The 17,385-nt window shown below is 41.1% G+C and overlaps 1 protein-coding gene across 9 annotated transcripts in view; it reads left to right on the top strand.

The window, feature by feature from the left end:
- LOC125465296 (formin-binding protein 1) overlaps positions 1 to 17,385 on the top strand; it is a 235,830-nt gene that overhangs the window by 192,029 nt on the left and 26,416 nt on the right. For all 9 annotated transcript variants that reach the window (XM_048558582.2, XM_048558583.1, XM_048558584.2 and 6 more), the window contains one exon: positions 1,029 to 1,161. In XM_048558582.2, coding sequence (XP_048414539.1) covers positions 1,029 to 1,161 — 133 coding nt within the window. The remainder of the gene's footprint in view (positions 1 to 1,028; positions 1,162 to 17,385) is intronic.

The raw sequence follows: 17,385 nt of genomic DNA, 5'->3' as shown, positions 1-17,385 counted from the left end.
AATTTTGTTCATATCGCATTGTCATTGCAATAAATAAGAAAGTATCACTTGCATATACATTTTTTTTGATATTTGAATCAGCATAGGATTTCAGGCTGTTGTCCCTGGATTAATAGGTTGGATCTCTGAATTGCTTGTCGAGTGATGTTACCACCGTTAATGATGAGGAGGAAGAAATATGTTACGTATCCAAATTGCTGATGACATCAGTCTGTGTATTGAAGCGTAAGGTTATAAAGGATCATAGACTAATGATTGCATAAATTTATGGACTTGGAGCTCCGTGAAGAGATTATAGTGTAATGGTCATGTCACTGGACAAGTGATCCAGAGCCCCAGCTAATTTTCCAGGATGTCATTTCAAATTCCACTCCAGCCAGTAGAATTTAAATTCAATTAGTAAAATCCAGAAGTGAAAGCAAGTCTCAGAATTGGTGACCATGAATTTATTATCAATTTTCATTTGGTTTACTAATCACTTTTATGGAAGGAAATCTGCCATTTTTTACCTGAAGACCAAAGTATGTTAGACCAAATATAGTTGACTCTCTTACCTGCCTTCTGATGAGTCTGAGCAAGCCACAAGGTTCAAGGGCAATTAAGGTTTGATAACAATTCTAGTGACACCCACATCCCATGAATGAATAAAGAAAAATATGTTCAAAGTGTTAAGTCATTGAGACAGATGCATGGGGAGAGACAGTACACATGTAGAAAGATCAATCCAAAAGGTTAGTAGAAAGCTGGTTTGTATTTTCAAGAAATAGTGCTTTTGGTAGATGGAACCTTGTACAGAATCCAACAAAAACAAAATGTTGGAGAAAGTCAGTCGGCCTGGCAGCATCTGTAGAGAGAGTTAACATTTATAGAGTCCAATGATGCTTCTGATGTTTATTTGTCTAATAGTCTCCTTGCAAAACAAATAATCATCTAGTAATTGATAACTTTTACCTTAATTTGGTTTGTTCGAATAAACTCCAACTCGAGCATAAATTGGTGTACTGAATTTATATTTTTTAATCCTCAAGAGATGGTTTAATAAAAATGAAGGATGCGTACATAAAGAATCCTCAACTGGGTAGGCCGGAGACTGTGGATCCCAGACTGGCAGAAATTGAGCAAACCATTGAAAAACTGCGACAAGAGAGTCAGAAATTTGAGGTAATGTATAACTGACTTGAAATGAAAAAAGTTTTTTTACAAGAAACTACTTCATATTGCTGAGCCATTAATCCTAAAATAAATGTCACTCCTGAATTAATTTGTCAACATGATAAACAATACTTTGCTGAAAGTTTTGGAAATAGTTTAATTTCTGCTATTTTAATTAATTGAGGCTTCCCATCTGAATAGAATCATGCTGCTTTTTAACATCATCTTAATAAGATCAAGATGTTTCTATATTTTGCTGCATGCCACAACATTATTGAAACTTTGTATGGGTTCTATAATCTCAAGATCAATTGAGCAAATTGACTCTAATTAAAATTGAATGATGTTCGAATGGCCTTTACTGCACAAAATCATTTTATGATTTGATGTAATGAGAAGGAAAGCCATTGTTCTGATTTATTATAATTGATTGTCACTTAGCTGTTTGTTTAGTTGCAAAGTCAACTACATTGGATTTAAGCAATGTTGTACTTAATCCCTTGAGAATTCCTTTAGGCGTGACTGCATTGTTTTGCCTATTAATTTTTGGCAAGTAAATTTGAATTGATGGTGTGATATTGTGTAGTCATAGAAAAAATGTGATGCAATTTAGTGACCTGCACTATGGTGAATATGGTGGCTTGGGAGCATGTAATTAGGGTGAAAACTGCCATCTTCCTATCATCACCCTAAACAAATCTGAAAATAACCAGGCTTTCCCACACAACTGCCAGTTGACCCCTTAAATGGGAAATTAATGCCTAATTGAAGCTTATATCAATATTAACACCCAAGTAGACAGGCGATATCTTTATGGAAGGAGCACAATAAAACCTATTCAGGGTTTTTTGCTGATTCCCAAGAGATTACTTCACACAAAGGCACTTCTTGCCCGATCAAGGAGCCTTTGTTGGTAAGAAGAGTAGACACAGCATCATCCTCTTGCCCTTGACACCTCCAACCCATCTGTTAACCACAATCCTCCTCTTCACCAACATTTATCTTTGACCTAGGTCCAAAGATGAACCTCTCCTTGTAACACTGCCAATCTGAAGAGCTCTGAATGAATAGGACTTGTATCACCAAGGTCCTTCATTGCAGGGAAGGCCTCCCACTATCCTATCTCGTGTCTCAGTGATGCTTTTTGCAACAGTCCTTCCCACAAAGAGGCAATATGGTGTTCTCACCTGGTCTTCAGCTAATAACAGAGACCCCATGAACCCCATTAAATCCAGGTAAAATCCTTTTATTTAACGATCATCATCCTTGTCAGTATACCCTAAGTTGAAAGGGCATTGCTGTGTTCTCTGAATGCCATACAGTAGTCAACCATTAGAAGTGCATAGAGTGAAGTACCTTCCAAAATTGTCATCTTGCATGTGATTGAATCTTAGCCAAAGTAAATAAATAACTTTGTGGCAAGAAATTAGCCTAAAGCTGGACTAGTATTTCATTCTAAATTATTATAATGAGGCATGTTAAACAATGTTATTATTTATCTGCATCTGATCAATATTTCTTTTCTGTGATATGAATTGACATGTTTAGAGCATGCTTGTTAAGTTACACATACTGAAATTTTAAAATGGCTGTTCCATTCCTAAAATAATTGAAAACTAATTCTCCCCTTTAGTGATTAAATGTGTGTGAAACAATCATGTTAAAAGTATATAGAGAAAATTATAGGCATCAACCTGTTATTAGAAAGAAAACCTTACACAGTTATTGTCATTGAACGAAGCTTACCTGTTTGAATCTATTTTAAGATTCTTAGCATTCTTTAAATTTAATGTACTCCACTGAGATCTGGTAATTTTAAGAAGTTCTCACTGCTTCTGATCCCCAGGCTTATCCTTCTCTTTCTCCATAATCTACAAGCTTCTGTGATTTCCCATATTCCAACAAAATCATTACAAAACTCTTGTCCCTGATACTTGAATAATTCTTGAGTATCATGTTGACACTCACTGATTAAACTTGCAAATATATAAAAGCCTCTGAGATGAATAAGTAATGTCAAAGCTTTCAATGCAGAAAACTAAACATTCTTTAATTATGTTTGTTTTAAATCTAAGAAAAAAATGAAGTACAAAAGAAAGAATAGAGCCAGCATCTCAGCTGCAGGACCTCTTCCTCACAGTGCTGCTTTGTTTTTTTGTGAGCTCTGTCTTCCTATTCATATTATCGGTGTGTTAGGAATTCTCTCTATATGAAATCAAAAAACGGCTGAGAATACTGGAAACTGCAAAGCCTGTGATGATAATCTGTCGATACTAGTGAAGACGTTTCCTCCAGATCTAGCTGCACCCCTAACAGAGCCATTCTCAAGCAATTATAATATTAATATCTACCTGACAATGTGTAAAATTGACTAGGCATGTCCTAAGCACACAAAGCTGGACAAATCAGTCCTGACCAATTATCGCTTCCTCTGTCCACTCTCAATTATCAGCAAAGTGTTGGAAGGTGTTATTAATAGTGCTGTCAAGTAGGATTGCTCAGAAATAACCTGGTCAATGATGCTCAACTATGGTTCCACCAGGACCTCAGCTCTTGATCTCTTTGCAGACTTGGTCCAAGCATGGACCAAAAAGATGAATTCCAGGGATGAGGTGAGTGTAACTGTCAATATCAAGGCAGTATTTAACTTTGTATGATGTCTAGGAATCTTGGCAAAACTGGAATTGATGGGAACTGGGGAGAAATATTTCATTGGTTGTCGCCATACCTAGCATAAAAGAAAGTGGTTGTTGGAAGCCAATCATCTTAGCCATGCCACATTTCCCAGGAGTTGCCTCAGGGTAATGCCCTAAACCCAATCAGCTTCAGCTACTTCATCAATTGCCTTCCATTTATTATGGGGTCAGAAGCAGAGTATTTGCTGATGATCCACAATATTTTGCCCCATTCATGACTCAGACACTGAAGCACTCACTGCCCATACATAGCAAGACCTGCAGAACATTCAAGCTTTGGCTGATAAGCAACAAGCAACAGTCATGCAACACAAGTACCAGACAATGATCATCTCCAACAAGAGAGAAACTAGACATCGTCTCTGGATTTTTAATGGAAGTATCATTACTGATTTTCCCAGTATTAATATCCTGGTTATTATCATTGACCAAAAACTGAACTGGATCGGTATAAATACTGCGGCTATAAAAACAGGTTCCTCCCCAAATTCCTCACCCCCTCTTCCCTTTTATTTGGGTGATTGAAGTTTGAGCATAAAAAAATGAGCTGATTGTTGCCGATTAATACAACAATGTACTTATTTTCTAACTGCCCTTTTCAGAGATTTTATTACATACCTGTGGAGCATTTGGGATTTGAACCCAGGCCTCCTGGCTCAGAGGGGAAGGACATTAACACTGCACCACAAGAGCCCTTAATCATTGATTGTATGTATGTTCACTATCAGAAACACATCAGCTGGGTTTCTTCAGTTAAAATCATCAGTAAAGTGTTGAAAGGTGTCATTAACAGTACAATCAATCAGTACCTGCTCAGTAATACCTAGTTTGGGTTCTGCCAGGGTCACTCAGCTCCTGGCCTCATTACAACCCTTGTTCAAACATGGACCACTGAGGTGAATCCCAGAGGTCAGATGAGATTGACTGCCTTTGACATCAAGACTGTATTCTACAATGTGTGGCATCCAAGGAGCCGTAGCAAAATTAGACTCATTGGGAATTGGGAGAATCTCTCCACTGGTTGGAGTTATACCTGGCACATGGGAAGATGGTTATTGAATGTCAGTCATCTCAATTCCAGGACATCTCTACAGGAATTCCTCAGAATGGTGAAATAGGTCCAACCGTCTTCAATTGTTTCATCAATATTCTTTCCTCCATCATAAGGCCAGAAGCGGGACTTTGCAGTTGTCAGCGAACAGTGTAAAGATCCTTTTGCAACTCTTCAGATGCTGAAGCAGATCATACTCAAATGTATCCAAGATCTGGACAATATCCAGGCTTGGACTGACAAGTGACGAGTAACATTCACACGATACAAATGCCAAGCAATGACCATCTCCAATAAGAGACAATCTAACCATTGCCTCTTGTCATTCAATAATGTTACCATTGATAAATTTCCTATTATCAACAGCCTGGGGGTTACCTTTGACCAGAAAACTAAACTGGACAAGCCATTTATATACAGTGGATACAAGAGCAGGTTAGAGGTGATCAATATTGCCGTAAGTAATTCTCCTACTACTCCCAAAACCTGGCCATTATTTACAAGGCACAGGTCAGGAGTATGATGGAATATTGCCCACTGAGTGAATGCAGCCCCCAACATACTTCAAGATGCTTGACACCATCCAGGACAAAGCAGCTGACTTGATTGGCAGCAATCCATAAGCATCACCTCCCCCCATCATCAACATTCCAGCAACAGCCTGTACCATCTACAGATGCATTATGGAAATTTACCAAATATCTTTAGACAGCACCTTCCAAACCAACAGTCACTATCAACGAGAAGGACAAGGACACTTGGTAAATAGAAACATCATCCTACAGGCCACTCACCATCCTGCCTTGAAACATATTGCCATTCCTTCAGTTTTGTTGGAAGGTCCTGGAATTCCCTCCCTAATGGTATTGTGGGTCAACCTACAACACATGGTCCACACTGGTTCAAGAGGTAGCTCACCACCACTTTTTCCAGGACAGCCAATCCAGTGTCATCCACATCCCAAGAATGCATTAAAAAATGAACAACTATAGTTGATTCCAGGCAAAACCAAACTCAAGCAAAAGTCTAAGCTGTAATAAAGGCAAAATCGTGCAGATGGTGGAAATTTGAAACAAACAAAATGCTGAAGAAACTCAGGAGATCTGCCGATATCTGTGGAAAGAGAAAAGGACATTTTGAGTCTGATGTGACTCCTCTTCAGGATTTAACACAGCAACTACCCTTTTTGTAAAAATAACACATTCAAGCACACAAAACCTCCAAATCTGTGAAATCATCCCTTGTTTTGCTCAATCACACTGATACGGTTTACATTGAACATAAAAGCTTTTAGCTACCACAACTTTGAATTCTGGAATTCACTTCCCAAACCACTGTACCATAACACATTTCTCCCTACGTTCAAAAGCCTTCTTCAAAAGGTTAAACTTCTGATCATCTCCCCAATTTTTTCTACCTTCGCTGAGGCTTAGCTATGAAGTACCTGGGGATGTTTTTACTGCCTTAAAGGAGCTAATGCATATGCAGTTAAATAAGTGATTAGTATTATAGGCTCACTGTAAAACTTTACTGTAGAGAGCCACCTTACCTTCTTAGAGCAGATCTCTGTCTTAAGATCTCCCCTTCAAGAACCACACTCTGGGGCGTTATGTTAATTTCGGAGTCTTTGGGAAGGTCATATTTAATTTGCTTTGTGTAGTGGAAAAACCTGGAACTGAGATGTAAAGAACATAAAATGGAAATTGAACAGAATGGAGTATGATTGCTTTGGTGTTGGTCTTTCATAGCTACCATAATACACCAAACAATGCAGATAATTGAGACAAAACTGTATTCAAACACTCAGGCAGCAAGTTAGTTTAAAATTCTACCTCGTTAATAGCTATTTATTTTTAACACCCAAATATTATTTCTTTCAACACAAAAGAATCACTTGTTACATACTATTCTACTTAAGAATGGAACAAATATGAGCATCTTTCACAATTTTAGATTGCCCCAAAGCACTTTTGTCGTCAATGAAAGGCTTCTTTAAAAATAAACTATTGCTGTTACTGTTGTTAACATTCCAGCTAATTAACATTCTAATGAACATTTATACCAAAAAAGGCCATGCAATGACCACTTCGAATAAGAGACAATCTAACCACTATCCCCTTGACATTCAGTGCTGTTAACATCACCGAACCCCCTATCAGCATCCTGGTTGTTACCACGGACCAAAAACTCAACTGGATTTGCCACATGAACACGATGGCTACAAGAGCAGGTCAGCGGCCAGGAATATTGTAGTAATTTACTTCCTGACACTCTAAAGCCTTTTCACAATCTATAAGGCACAAGTTAGGGATGTGATGAAATTCTCCCCATTTACCTGGGTGGGTGCAGCTCCAGCAACACTCAAAAAGCTTGATGCTATCTAAGGTAAAGCAGTCCAGTTGATTGGCACCACATCCACTCCTTCCACTACTAGCGTTCAGTAGCAGCAGTGTGTACTATCTACAAGATGGACTGCAGAAATACACCAAAGATCGTTAGCACCTTCCAAATCCACTGTCATTTCTTCCAACTAGAAGGATAAGGATACATCAGACACAGCAGATACATGAGAACACCACCAACTGCAAGCTCCCCTCCAAGTCATTCACCGTCCTGAGTTGGAATTATATTATCATTCATTTAGTGTCACTAGGTTAAAATCCTGGAATTCCTTTCCAAAGGGCATTGTTGAGCATCCTACAGCATGTGGACTGCAGCGGTTCAAGAACGCAGCTTGCCACTACCACTTCAAGACAACTGGGGATGATCAATAAATGCTAGTGAACCAGTGAAGTCCATGTCCCATAAGTGATTTTCTTTTTTAAATTGCATATAAAAAGTTCAGTCAGATATTTTCCAGTCAATCTGTTCAGCAATGTTATGACTATTGTTGTTTCTGGGGCACGTGAGACTTGAATCCTGGTCCAGAGGTAGGAACGCTGCCATAGTTCTCACCAATAACAAGTTGCCTGACTGAATAACCTGCTTAATGACGGTGGTTGAGGTTTCAGTTTTGGTCAGGACATTGAAAGTTTAGCAATGTAGCTAGGGAAACAGAACTCCAGCGTTCACTTTGGATACTAAGCCTACTGATAACTGGAAATGGATTTAACAAAATTGGCTAAAGAACCAGAAGTGAGAGAGAAGATTTGCAGAACAAACCCCATTCAGTGAGGAATTGAAAATATATTTGATAATCTTGCCAGCTTTTCCTGTAGAGACGTATTCCTAATTGTACAGCTCCTTCTAGCAGTAGACCAATTGGCTGCCTGCTTACTGTGCTGAACAATTCAAAGTTTAAATGATTTGGATGTTAGCTGAACTGTTCTTCATTTGATCTTCCTTCTGGCTAGAATTGTGTAACGATATTGGCTAAAGCTAAAATTTTGAACTACATGGATCAGCTGCTGGTACTGCACTTTAATGCCCTGAAGCATGATATAGCTTCTTCATCAATAAACTTTTAATTAATAAGGTATTCATCTGTCTGAAAATACTTCTGTTATATGCAGAATACAGAAGAAAAGATTTTTTACTAGGACATTTGTGACTGATTTGTTACTTGTATTTCCTTTTCTGTTTCTCCCCTCTATTTCATAAAATAGACCAAGTCTATGGATTCTGACTATCCCCCACACCTCAATCAGTTGACCTCTATTCTGACAGGAGCATAGAAATTAGTTTAAGTTGTTGGTTCATGGGGCACACCAGAAACACAGTCTCTCCAGTAACTTGCACTGTCTCTAGGACTTGCTTACTCCTCCCTTTGTAGCACTGGTCACCACTAAACCTATTCCCATGTCCATAATATTGCCTGACTTCACTGTTATATCCACTCACCCTCAACTGAAACTCTTGGATGGTCTTGAATGTCTGCCTTTTATCAACTAAAGGTCATCCAGAACTCTATCTGAGTCGAACATACACCAAGCCTCTTGCCCTGTCATTCCTCTTTTCATCGACTCAATATCTGTGCTCATTTATTCCTTGCCTTTTGTGCATCCCCAATTTTAATCATTCCTATATTGATGGCTGCATCTCTAGGTGCCCAGTCTTTCAGGTCTGGAATCCCACTCCTACATGTCCTATGCCTGTTCCTCACTATTTCCTCCATTAAGACACTTCTCAAAACCACCCTGTTGACTATCTTCCTGTATGGCTCAGTGTTTTGTTTCGTTTTATAATGCCTTCTGTGAAGAACCTTGGAATGTTTTATTCCATTTAGAAGTGCTGTATTACTACTTGTCACTGTCCTTGCATGCAGTTTCCAGTAGGAATCTCTTATGTTTTAGCAATTGGTTCATTAGTTCTGCATCTTAGCTCATTGTTGAAGTCAGCTGGACTGCCTATGCAACAGTGGCCAAGATCAGCTAACCTTGCACAAACGACACCATCAATCCTAGGTATTGGTGATCTATGTAACTCTGTTCCGAACAGCATTTTCTTTGTCCACAATTGAACCCTCACTTACTGTTTTTGATTTAGTTTTGATTTTATTTTTACTTGATATAAAAATGAACATTTCAGCTGTGTGAGGCACGACTCAAATCCAAAGCAGAACTAAATAATAGATAAGATGCCCATCAGGGTGTAGCAATTCTTAATCCTAGAAGGAAAACATTTACTTTTGTCAAGATTACTGGTGCAACTGGACATAAAATATTATGTGCACTGAGTTCTACTTACATTACAATTTAGATGACACACAACAAATATTATAATCCCTGACCACCAATTGGCAGTTAATTAGCTTATAGAAAAAAAGCACCCACCCCTGACCTTATCCATACTGCCAAGTCTTGTCAGTTTTAGCCTTTATAAAATTGCTCATCACTGCCTACTCATTAGGAAAAGCACTGAATAACGGTGAAAGTTTGCCTATAACAAACTTTAACAAACTACTACTTCTGTCCTTTTTAGGAGATTTATAAGCACTTCATAGGGGACTGGAACTCCCCTCTCTTACTTTCGGTTTAAAACATACAACAACCAGTGTAATACTAAGCCATACAAATGAGAAGGTCCCAGGTTTGTGCTGAATAAACTGGTCTTCAGCAGGAAGGTGATATAGCTGGCCTAAGCACTTTTTCAGATGAGGGAGGGAGAATTTCTGTTCATGATTGGTTTTTGGCTGAGAACAGATTTAGGCTTGTCTGTAACACTTTCTATGGTCAAATATCCTGCTAACAGATCACATTATGATCAAATGTGAACCTTTTAAGGTACTGGAGGTGATTTATCCCAACCTAAGTCACATCTTCAGTCGAAACAGGGAGAAAGTTCAGTACTTCCATTTCATAAAAATAACGTTGACAAACATCGGTGCCAGCTTATAACAAACAAGGATTATCTCCACAGTCTTGATTGTGCAACTGAGGTAAAATATGTAGTCGACAGGTGCTTCACCCAAGGGAGGGAGGCAAAATTTATGTCATTGGTGCAAGCTGTTTTACCCATCTAGTACTGAGATTCACAGTCAAGAACTTAGGGTATTCTAAGAATTAAGTCAAACACCAAGTACCAACAGTTAATTAGTTATTTGCAGAAAATTAGCAAGCTCAAAAAGTGACCTGTAAGCATATTTTACATTGAATCAGGCCCCAGGTGTTTAATTGTGTTATTGTGGCCCGCGATGACTGTAAAATGCAATTATAACCAAATTATTCTAAAAATTTTCTCATTAACCCGTTCGGTGATGCTGTTACATACTTCTGAGGTAGATGAAACTTGCAACTGGACCTCATGGCTCAGAGATAGGGCTCATTACCTGCAATAGAGTTGCATCACAAGAGCCCTACCAAATTATATATGCAGAAGACTTAAACAAATGTTTCAATGTATGAGAATTATATTAAAATTCTCTCCAGATATGGGTCAACTCACTGATCAGCTAAGGCTAAAAATTAAATCAATTTGGGCTGATATTGATTGGTTGCCAGAAAATAAATAAAACACCAATCTTAAATTGAAACAGAAAATACCATACACATAGAGCGGGTTAATCAGCTTGTGGAATTAGATAAAGCAGGTAAATGCTTGGTTGAAACAAAAGGTAGTTGCTGAAACCTTTATCCAGTATTTCTGGTTTGAAATATTGAACAATCGTGTTTCTGTTTCTATTTTAATTCTTGTACAGCTAATTGAAATTCTCAAAAGTTTTATCCAGTACATCTGCAAACTTATTTCAAGGCCTCAGCTGAATAATAAGTGCACCCATTGACCCGTTCCCCCATAACCGACTTCATCGACACACCCCTGAACACTATGGGCAATTTATCATGGCCGATCCACTTAATCTGCACATCTTTCGTCTGGGGGAGGAAACCGGAGCACCTGGAGGAAACCCGTGCAGATATGGGGAGAATGTGCAAACACAGTCGCCCGAGACTGGAATTGAACCTGGTCCCCTGGCGCGTGAGGCAGCAGTGCTAACCACTGATCCACCATGCCACCCTAAAATTGACTGAGCTTGTTTCATAGAAAAATCCTCTTACCCACAGTACCCCCAGCTCTTTTGGCTTCAAGCATGAGACCTCAAGTAATGTGACCCTGTTTATCCCAACCCTTAGTTTGATCAACAATTTCTGATTCCCAACACAAGATTCAAATTACCTCTAGGTAAAAGACATTCTCATGTTTTGATTCTGACATGGGTTGAATTACATCAATTATTATACACACTAATTTATAATAAACAAACATTAAAATTCTTTGATTTTAGTCTATGCTGTTATTTTCATAAGAACACATGAACAGGAGTAGGCCATTCAGCCCATCGACCCCACCAATCAATAAGGTTATGCCTGATTAAACACCTCAACTTCTCTTACTCACCCCATTCCAGTAACCCCCATTTGACACCTGTATTCATAAATTTATCAATCTCTACCATGAACATGTTGAAAGACTGGGCATCATTGGTCCTCAGAAGCAGCGTATTCCATAGGTTCACATTACATTGTGTAAAACAATTTCTCTGCATCTCAGACCTAAGTGGCAGTCCCCTTATTTTAAAGTTGAGTTTTCTGGTTCTCGACTCCTCAACCAGAGGAAGCACCTTACTTGCACCAAAAACACACATTGCTAGAAAAACTCGGCAGATCTGGCAGCATTTGTGGAGCGAAAGCAGAGTTAATGTTTCAGGTCTAGTGACCATCCTTCAGAACTGATCTTAGCTAAGAAAAGATGGGGAAGAGTAAATGATAGATGGAGATGGAGCCCAGAGAAAGAACAGCAGTTGAGCAGACAAGGGAAATGGAGAATCAGTGGGGAATCTCACTAGCTGACAGCAGGTTGTTGTGGTAGCATGCAACGTGATGGCAAAACCTAGTATGTGAGCGTTGGGGTAAGGACATTGGAGAAGGCACTCAGCCCCTAAAATTATTTAACATAATATTGAGTCCTGAGGCGGCAGGATGCCCAAGCGGAAAATGAGGTGCTGTTCTTTTGGCTTGCACTGAGCTTTGCCAGAGCACTGCAGTAAACCCAAGCCAGAGATGTTGGCCAGGGAACTCGGTGTTTGTTGAAGTGGCTGGCAGCAGGAAGCTCAGTGTCGTTTTTCTGGACAGACCATAGGTATTCTGCAAACAGTTGCCCAGTCTGTGTTTTGCCTCCACAATGCAGAGGAGACCACATTGTGAGCAGTTGAATACAGTAGACTAGATTGAGTGAAGTGTATGTAAATTGTTGCTTCACCTGGAAGGTGAATCTGGGACCTTAGATAATGAACAGGGAAAAAGCAATTGGGACTCTATTGCACCTTCTACGGCAGCATCTATGGAAAGAAGTCAGTGTTAACATTTCAGGTCCAGTGACCCTTCTTTAGACTCTGGGATGAGTCAGAGATGGACCAGGTGAAGGTGAGACCAGGGTGGAAATTGGAAGTGAAATTGATGCACTTTTCCAATTCTGGGCAAGAGAAAGAAGCAGCACAGACAATGTGCTCAATGTACCAGAGAAAGAGTTGTGGGTGGAGCCCAAGTAGGATTGAAACAAGTTCTGCATACAATTTCTCAAATTGGAGATCTGTGACCAGTGGTGTTCCACGGGGATCTATGCTGGGACCACTGTTGTTTGTGATATATGTAAATAATTTGCTGGAAGATGTAGGTGGTCTGATCAGCAAGTTTGCAGATGACACTAAGATTGGTGGAGTAGCAGATAGTGAAGGGGACTGTCAGAGATTACAGCAGAATATAGATAGACTGGAGAGTTGGGCAAATAAATGGCAGATGGAGTTCAATCTGGGCTTCAGATCGGTATGACAGGTCGGCACAACATCGAGGGCCGAAGGGCCTGTACTGTGCTGTAATGTTCTATGTTCTAAATGTGAGGTGATGCATTTCGGAAGATCAAAATTCAAGGGCGAACTATACAGTAAATGGAAAAGTCCTAGGGAAAATTGATGAACAGAGAGATCTGGGTGTTCAGGTTCATTGTTCCCTGAAGGTGACAACGCAGGTCAATAGGATGGTCAAGAAGGCATGTGGCATGCTTTCCTTCATTGGACAGGGTATTGAGTACAATAGTTGGCAAGTTGTGTTGCAGTTGTATAGGACTTTGGTTCGGCCACATTTGGAGTACTGTGTACTGTTCTGGTCGCCACATTACCAAAAGGATGTGGATGCTTTGGAGAGGGTGCAGAGGAGGTTCACCAGGATGTTGCCTGGTATGGAGGGTGCTAGCTATGAAGAGAGGTTGAGTACATTAGGGTTATTTTCATAAGAAAGACAGAGATTGAGGGGGGACCTGATTGAGGTCTACAAAATCATGACGGGTATAGACAGAGTGGATAGCAAGAAGCTTTTTCCCAGAGTAGGGGACTCGATTACTAGGGGTCATGAGTTCAAAGTGAGAGGAGGAAAGTTTAGGGGAGATATGCGTGGAAAGTTCTTTACACAGAGGGTGGTGGGTGCCTGGAACACGTTGTCAGCGGAGATGGTAGACGCAGACCCGTTAGCGTCTTTTAAGATATATTTGGACAGGTACATGGATGGGCAGGGAGCAAATGGACACAGACCCTTAGAAAATAGATGACAGGTTAGACAGAGGATCTCGATCGGCACAGGCTTGGAGGGCCGAAGGGCCTGTTCCTGTGCTGTAATTTTCTTTGTTCTTTGTACAGCACAAAGAGACAGACATAACTGGGGCCTTTGGGGGTACCCATGGCCATACTGTTCATCTGAAGTAAGTGAGAGGATTTAAAGTGGAAGTTGTTGAAAGTGAGGATGAGCTCAGCTAGACACAGGTGGTTTTTGGTAGACGGGACGGTTCAGGCTTTTTTCCAGGAAAAAGCAGAGACCCCTAAGATCTTCCTGATGGTGTAAAGGGATTACATACGTGTGGTATCTATCCCGTCTAAGTATTTTGTAAGTTTCAATTAGGTCACCTTTCATCCTTTGAAGCCCTAGTGAATACAGGCCCAGTTTTGTCCTGTTTTTTTTCTTCATAGAATAGTCCTGCCAGCCCTGGATCAAGTCTGGCAAACCTTCTTTGCGCAGCCACAAAATAATGATATCTTTCATCAGAGAAGGAAACTAAAATTGCATACAGTACTCTAGTCGCAATCTAACCATGTTTTTATGCAATTAAAGCATAACTTCACTGCTGCTGTACTCAAATCCTCTTGCAATTAAGGCTAATAATCCATTCGCCTTCCTAATAGCTTGTTGCACCAACATGTTAGCCTTCTGTAACTTATCAACAAGGGAAACTAGGTCATTTTATAAGTCTACACCTTCTAATCTCTTACTGTTTAAGAAATATTGGACATAAGTTTCTTCTACCAAAGTCATCAACCTCACATTTTTCCACATTGTATTCATCTGACATGATCTAGCCCATTCATTAAGTCTGCCCAAATCCTCTCTTTATGCATTTGTTAGGAGCTTGAGGGTAGCTAAGGGAAGGGTAGTTTCACTTAAGAACGAAGGAGGGCATTTATGCATGGAGACAGGAAGTGGGTGTGATCCTTAATGGGTATTTTGTATTGGTAAGCACCAAAGAGAAGGACATGGATTATGATAAGATTAGGGAGGAGTATTTTGATATTTGTAGGACATGTCAATGTTGTGAAGGAGGATGTATTAGGCATCTTAAAAAACATTAATGTAGATAAGTCACAAGGGCATTATGGGACCTATCCAAGGATACTGGGGGAAACAAGGAATGAGATTGCATGGGCCATGACAGATATCTCCGTATCCTGTTTAGCCGCAATGAGGTCTCAGAAGACTTGAGAATATCAGGCAAGGTTGTTCCTTTCTTTAAGAAGGGTATCAGGAATAATCCAGGAAATTATAGGCCAGTGAGTTTTAGATCAGTGGTGAGGAAATTATTGGAGAAGATTCTTAGAGACAGGATTGACTCACATTTGGTAACAAATTGACTTATTGGGGATAGTCATCATGGTTTTATGCAAGAGAGGTCTTGTCTCACAAATTTAATCAAGCTTTTTGAGGAAGACACTAACATGATTGAGGATGGGGCAGTGGCTGTTGTCTACCTGAACTTCACTAAAGCATTTTTTTCAAGGTCTGTCATGGTAGGCTGGTCCAGAAATTTAAGTCGCATGGGAGTAGCTTTGGGTTGGTAAAATGGAAACAAAGTTGGCGTGATTGACAACAGCGGGTAGTTATGGAGCACAAAAGCTGACGTTTCGGGCCTGGACCCTTCATCAGAGAGGGGGATGGGGAGAGGGAACTGGAATAACTAGGGAGAGAGGGGGAGGCGGACCGAAGATGGAGAGTAAAGAAGATAGGTGGAGAGAGTATAGGTGGGGAGGGGATAGGTCAGTCCAGGGAAGACGGACAGGTCAAGGAGGTGGGATGAGGTTAGTAGGTAGATGGGGGTGCGGCTTTGGGTGGGAGGAAGGGATGGGTGAGAGGAAGAACCGGTTAGGGAGGCAGAGACAGGTTGGACTGGTATTGGGATGCAGTGGGTGGGGGGGAAGAGCTGGGCTGATTGTGTGGTGCAGTGGGGGGAGGGGACGAACTGGGCTGATTTAGGGATGCAGTAGGGGAAGGGGAGATTTTGAAACTGGTGAAGTCCACATTGATACCATTAGGCTGCAGGGTTCCCAGGCGGAATATGAGTTGCTGTTCCTGCAACCTTCGGATGGCATCATTGTGGCAGTGCAGGAGGCCCATGATGGACATGTCATCTAGAGAATGGGAGGGGGAGTGGAAATGGTTTGCGACTGGGAGGAGCAGTTGTTTGTTGCGAACTGAGCGGAGGTGTTCTGCAAACCGCAGGAAATGCTACACTTGCTCCCACACCTCCTCCCTCACCCCTATCCCAGGCCCCAAGATGACATTCCACATTAAGCAGAGGTTCACCTGCACATCTGCCAATGTGGTATACTGCATCCACTGTACCCGGTCTGGCTTTCTCTACATTGGGGAAACCAAGCGGAGGCTTGGAGACCGCTTTGCAGAACACCTCCGCTCAGTTCGCAACAAACAACTGCACCTCCCAGTCGCAAACCATTTCCTCTCCCCCTCCCATTCTCTAGATGACATGTCCATCATGGGCCTCCTGCACTGCCACAATGATGCCACCCGAAGGTTGCAGGAACAGCAGCTCATATTCCGCCTGGGAACCCTGCAGCTTAATGGTATCAATGTGGACTTCACCAGTTTCAAAATCTCCCCTTCCCCTACTGCATCCCTAAACCAGCCCAGTTCGTCCCCTCCCCCCAGTGCACCAGACAACCAGCCCAGCTCTTGCCCCCCACCCACTGCATCCCAATACCAGTCCAACCTGTCTCTGCCTCCCTAACCGGTTCTTCCTCTCACCCATCCCTTCCTCCCACCCCAAGCCGCACCCCCATCTACCTACTAACCTCATCCCACCTCCTTGACCTGTCCGTCTTCCCTGGACTGACCTATCCTTCCCTACCTCCCCACCTATACTCTCTCCACCTATCTTCTTTACTCTCCATCTTCGGTCCGCCTCCCCCTCTCTCCCTATTTATTCCAGTTCCCTCTCCCCATCCCCCTCTCTGATGAAGGGTCCAGGCCCGAAACGTCAGCTTTTGTGCTCCTGAGATGCTGCTTGGCCTGCTGTGTTCATCCAGCCTCACATTTTATTATCTTGGAATTCTCCAGCATCTGCAGTTCCCATTATCTCTGGTAGTTATGGAGCGGTGTTTTTCAAATTGGAGATCAGTGATCTGCACGGAAACACTCAGACCTCTTTGTAATGTATAAATTATTTAGATGAAAATGAAGGTGGTCTGATTAGTAAATTTGCAGATGATGTGAAAGTTGGTGGTATTGTGGATGGTGAGAAAGGGTGTCAAAGTTGGAAAATTAGGCATAGAAATGGCAGGTGGAGTTTAATCCAGACAAATGTGAGGTGATGCATATTGAGAGGTTAGATGCAAGAAGAAAATATACGGCAAATGGCAGGGCCTTTAGGAGCGTTGATAAACAGAGGGATCTTGGGGTGCAATTCCATAGCTCTCTGAAAGTGGCAACACAAGTG

Source organism: Stegostoma tigrinum, chromosome 29, assembly GCF_030684315.1.
Source record: "Stegostoma tigrinum isolate sSteTig4 chromosome 29, sSteTig4.hap1, whole genome shotgun sequence".
NCBI classification, from domain to species: Eukaryota; Metazoa; Chordata; class Chondrichthyes; order Orectolobiformes; family Stegostomatidae; genus Stegostoma; species Stegostoma tigrinum.
This window is presented reverse-complemented; position numbering and strand designations above follow the sequence as displayed.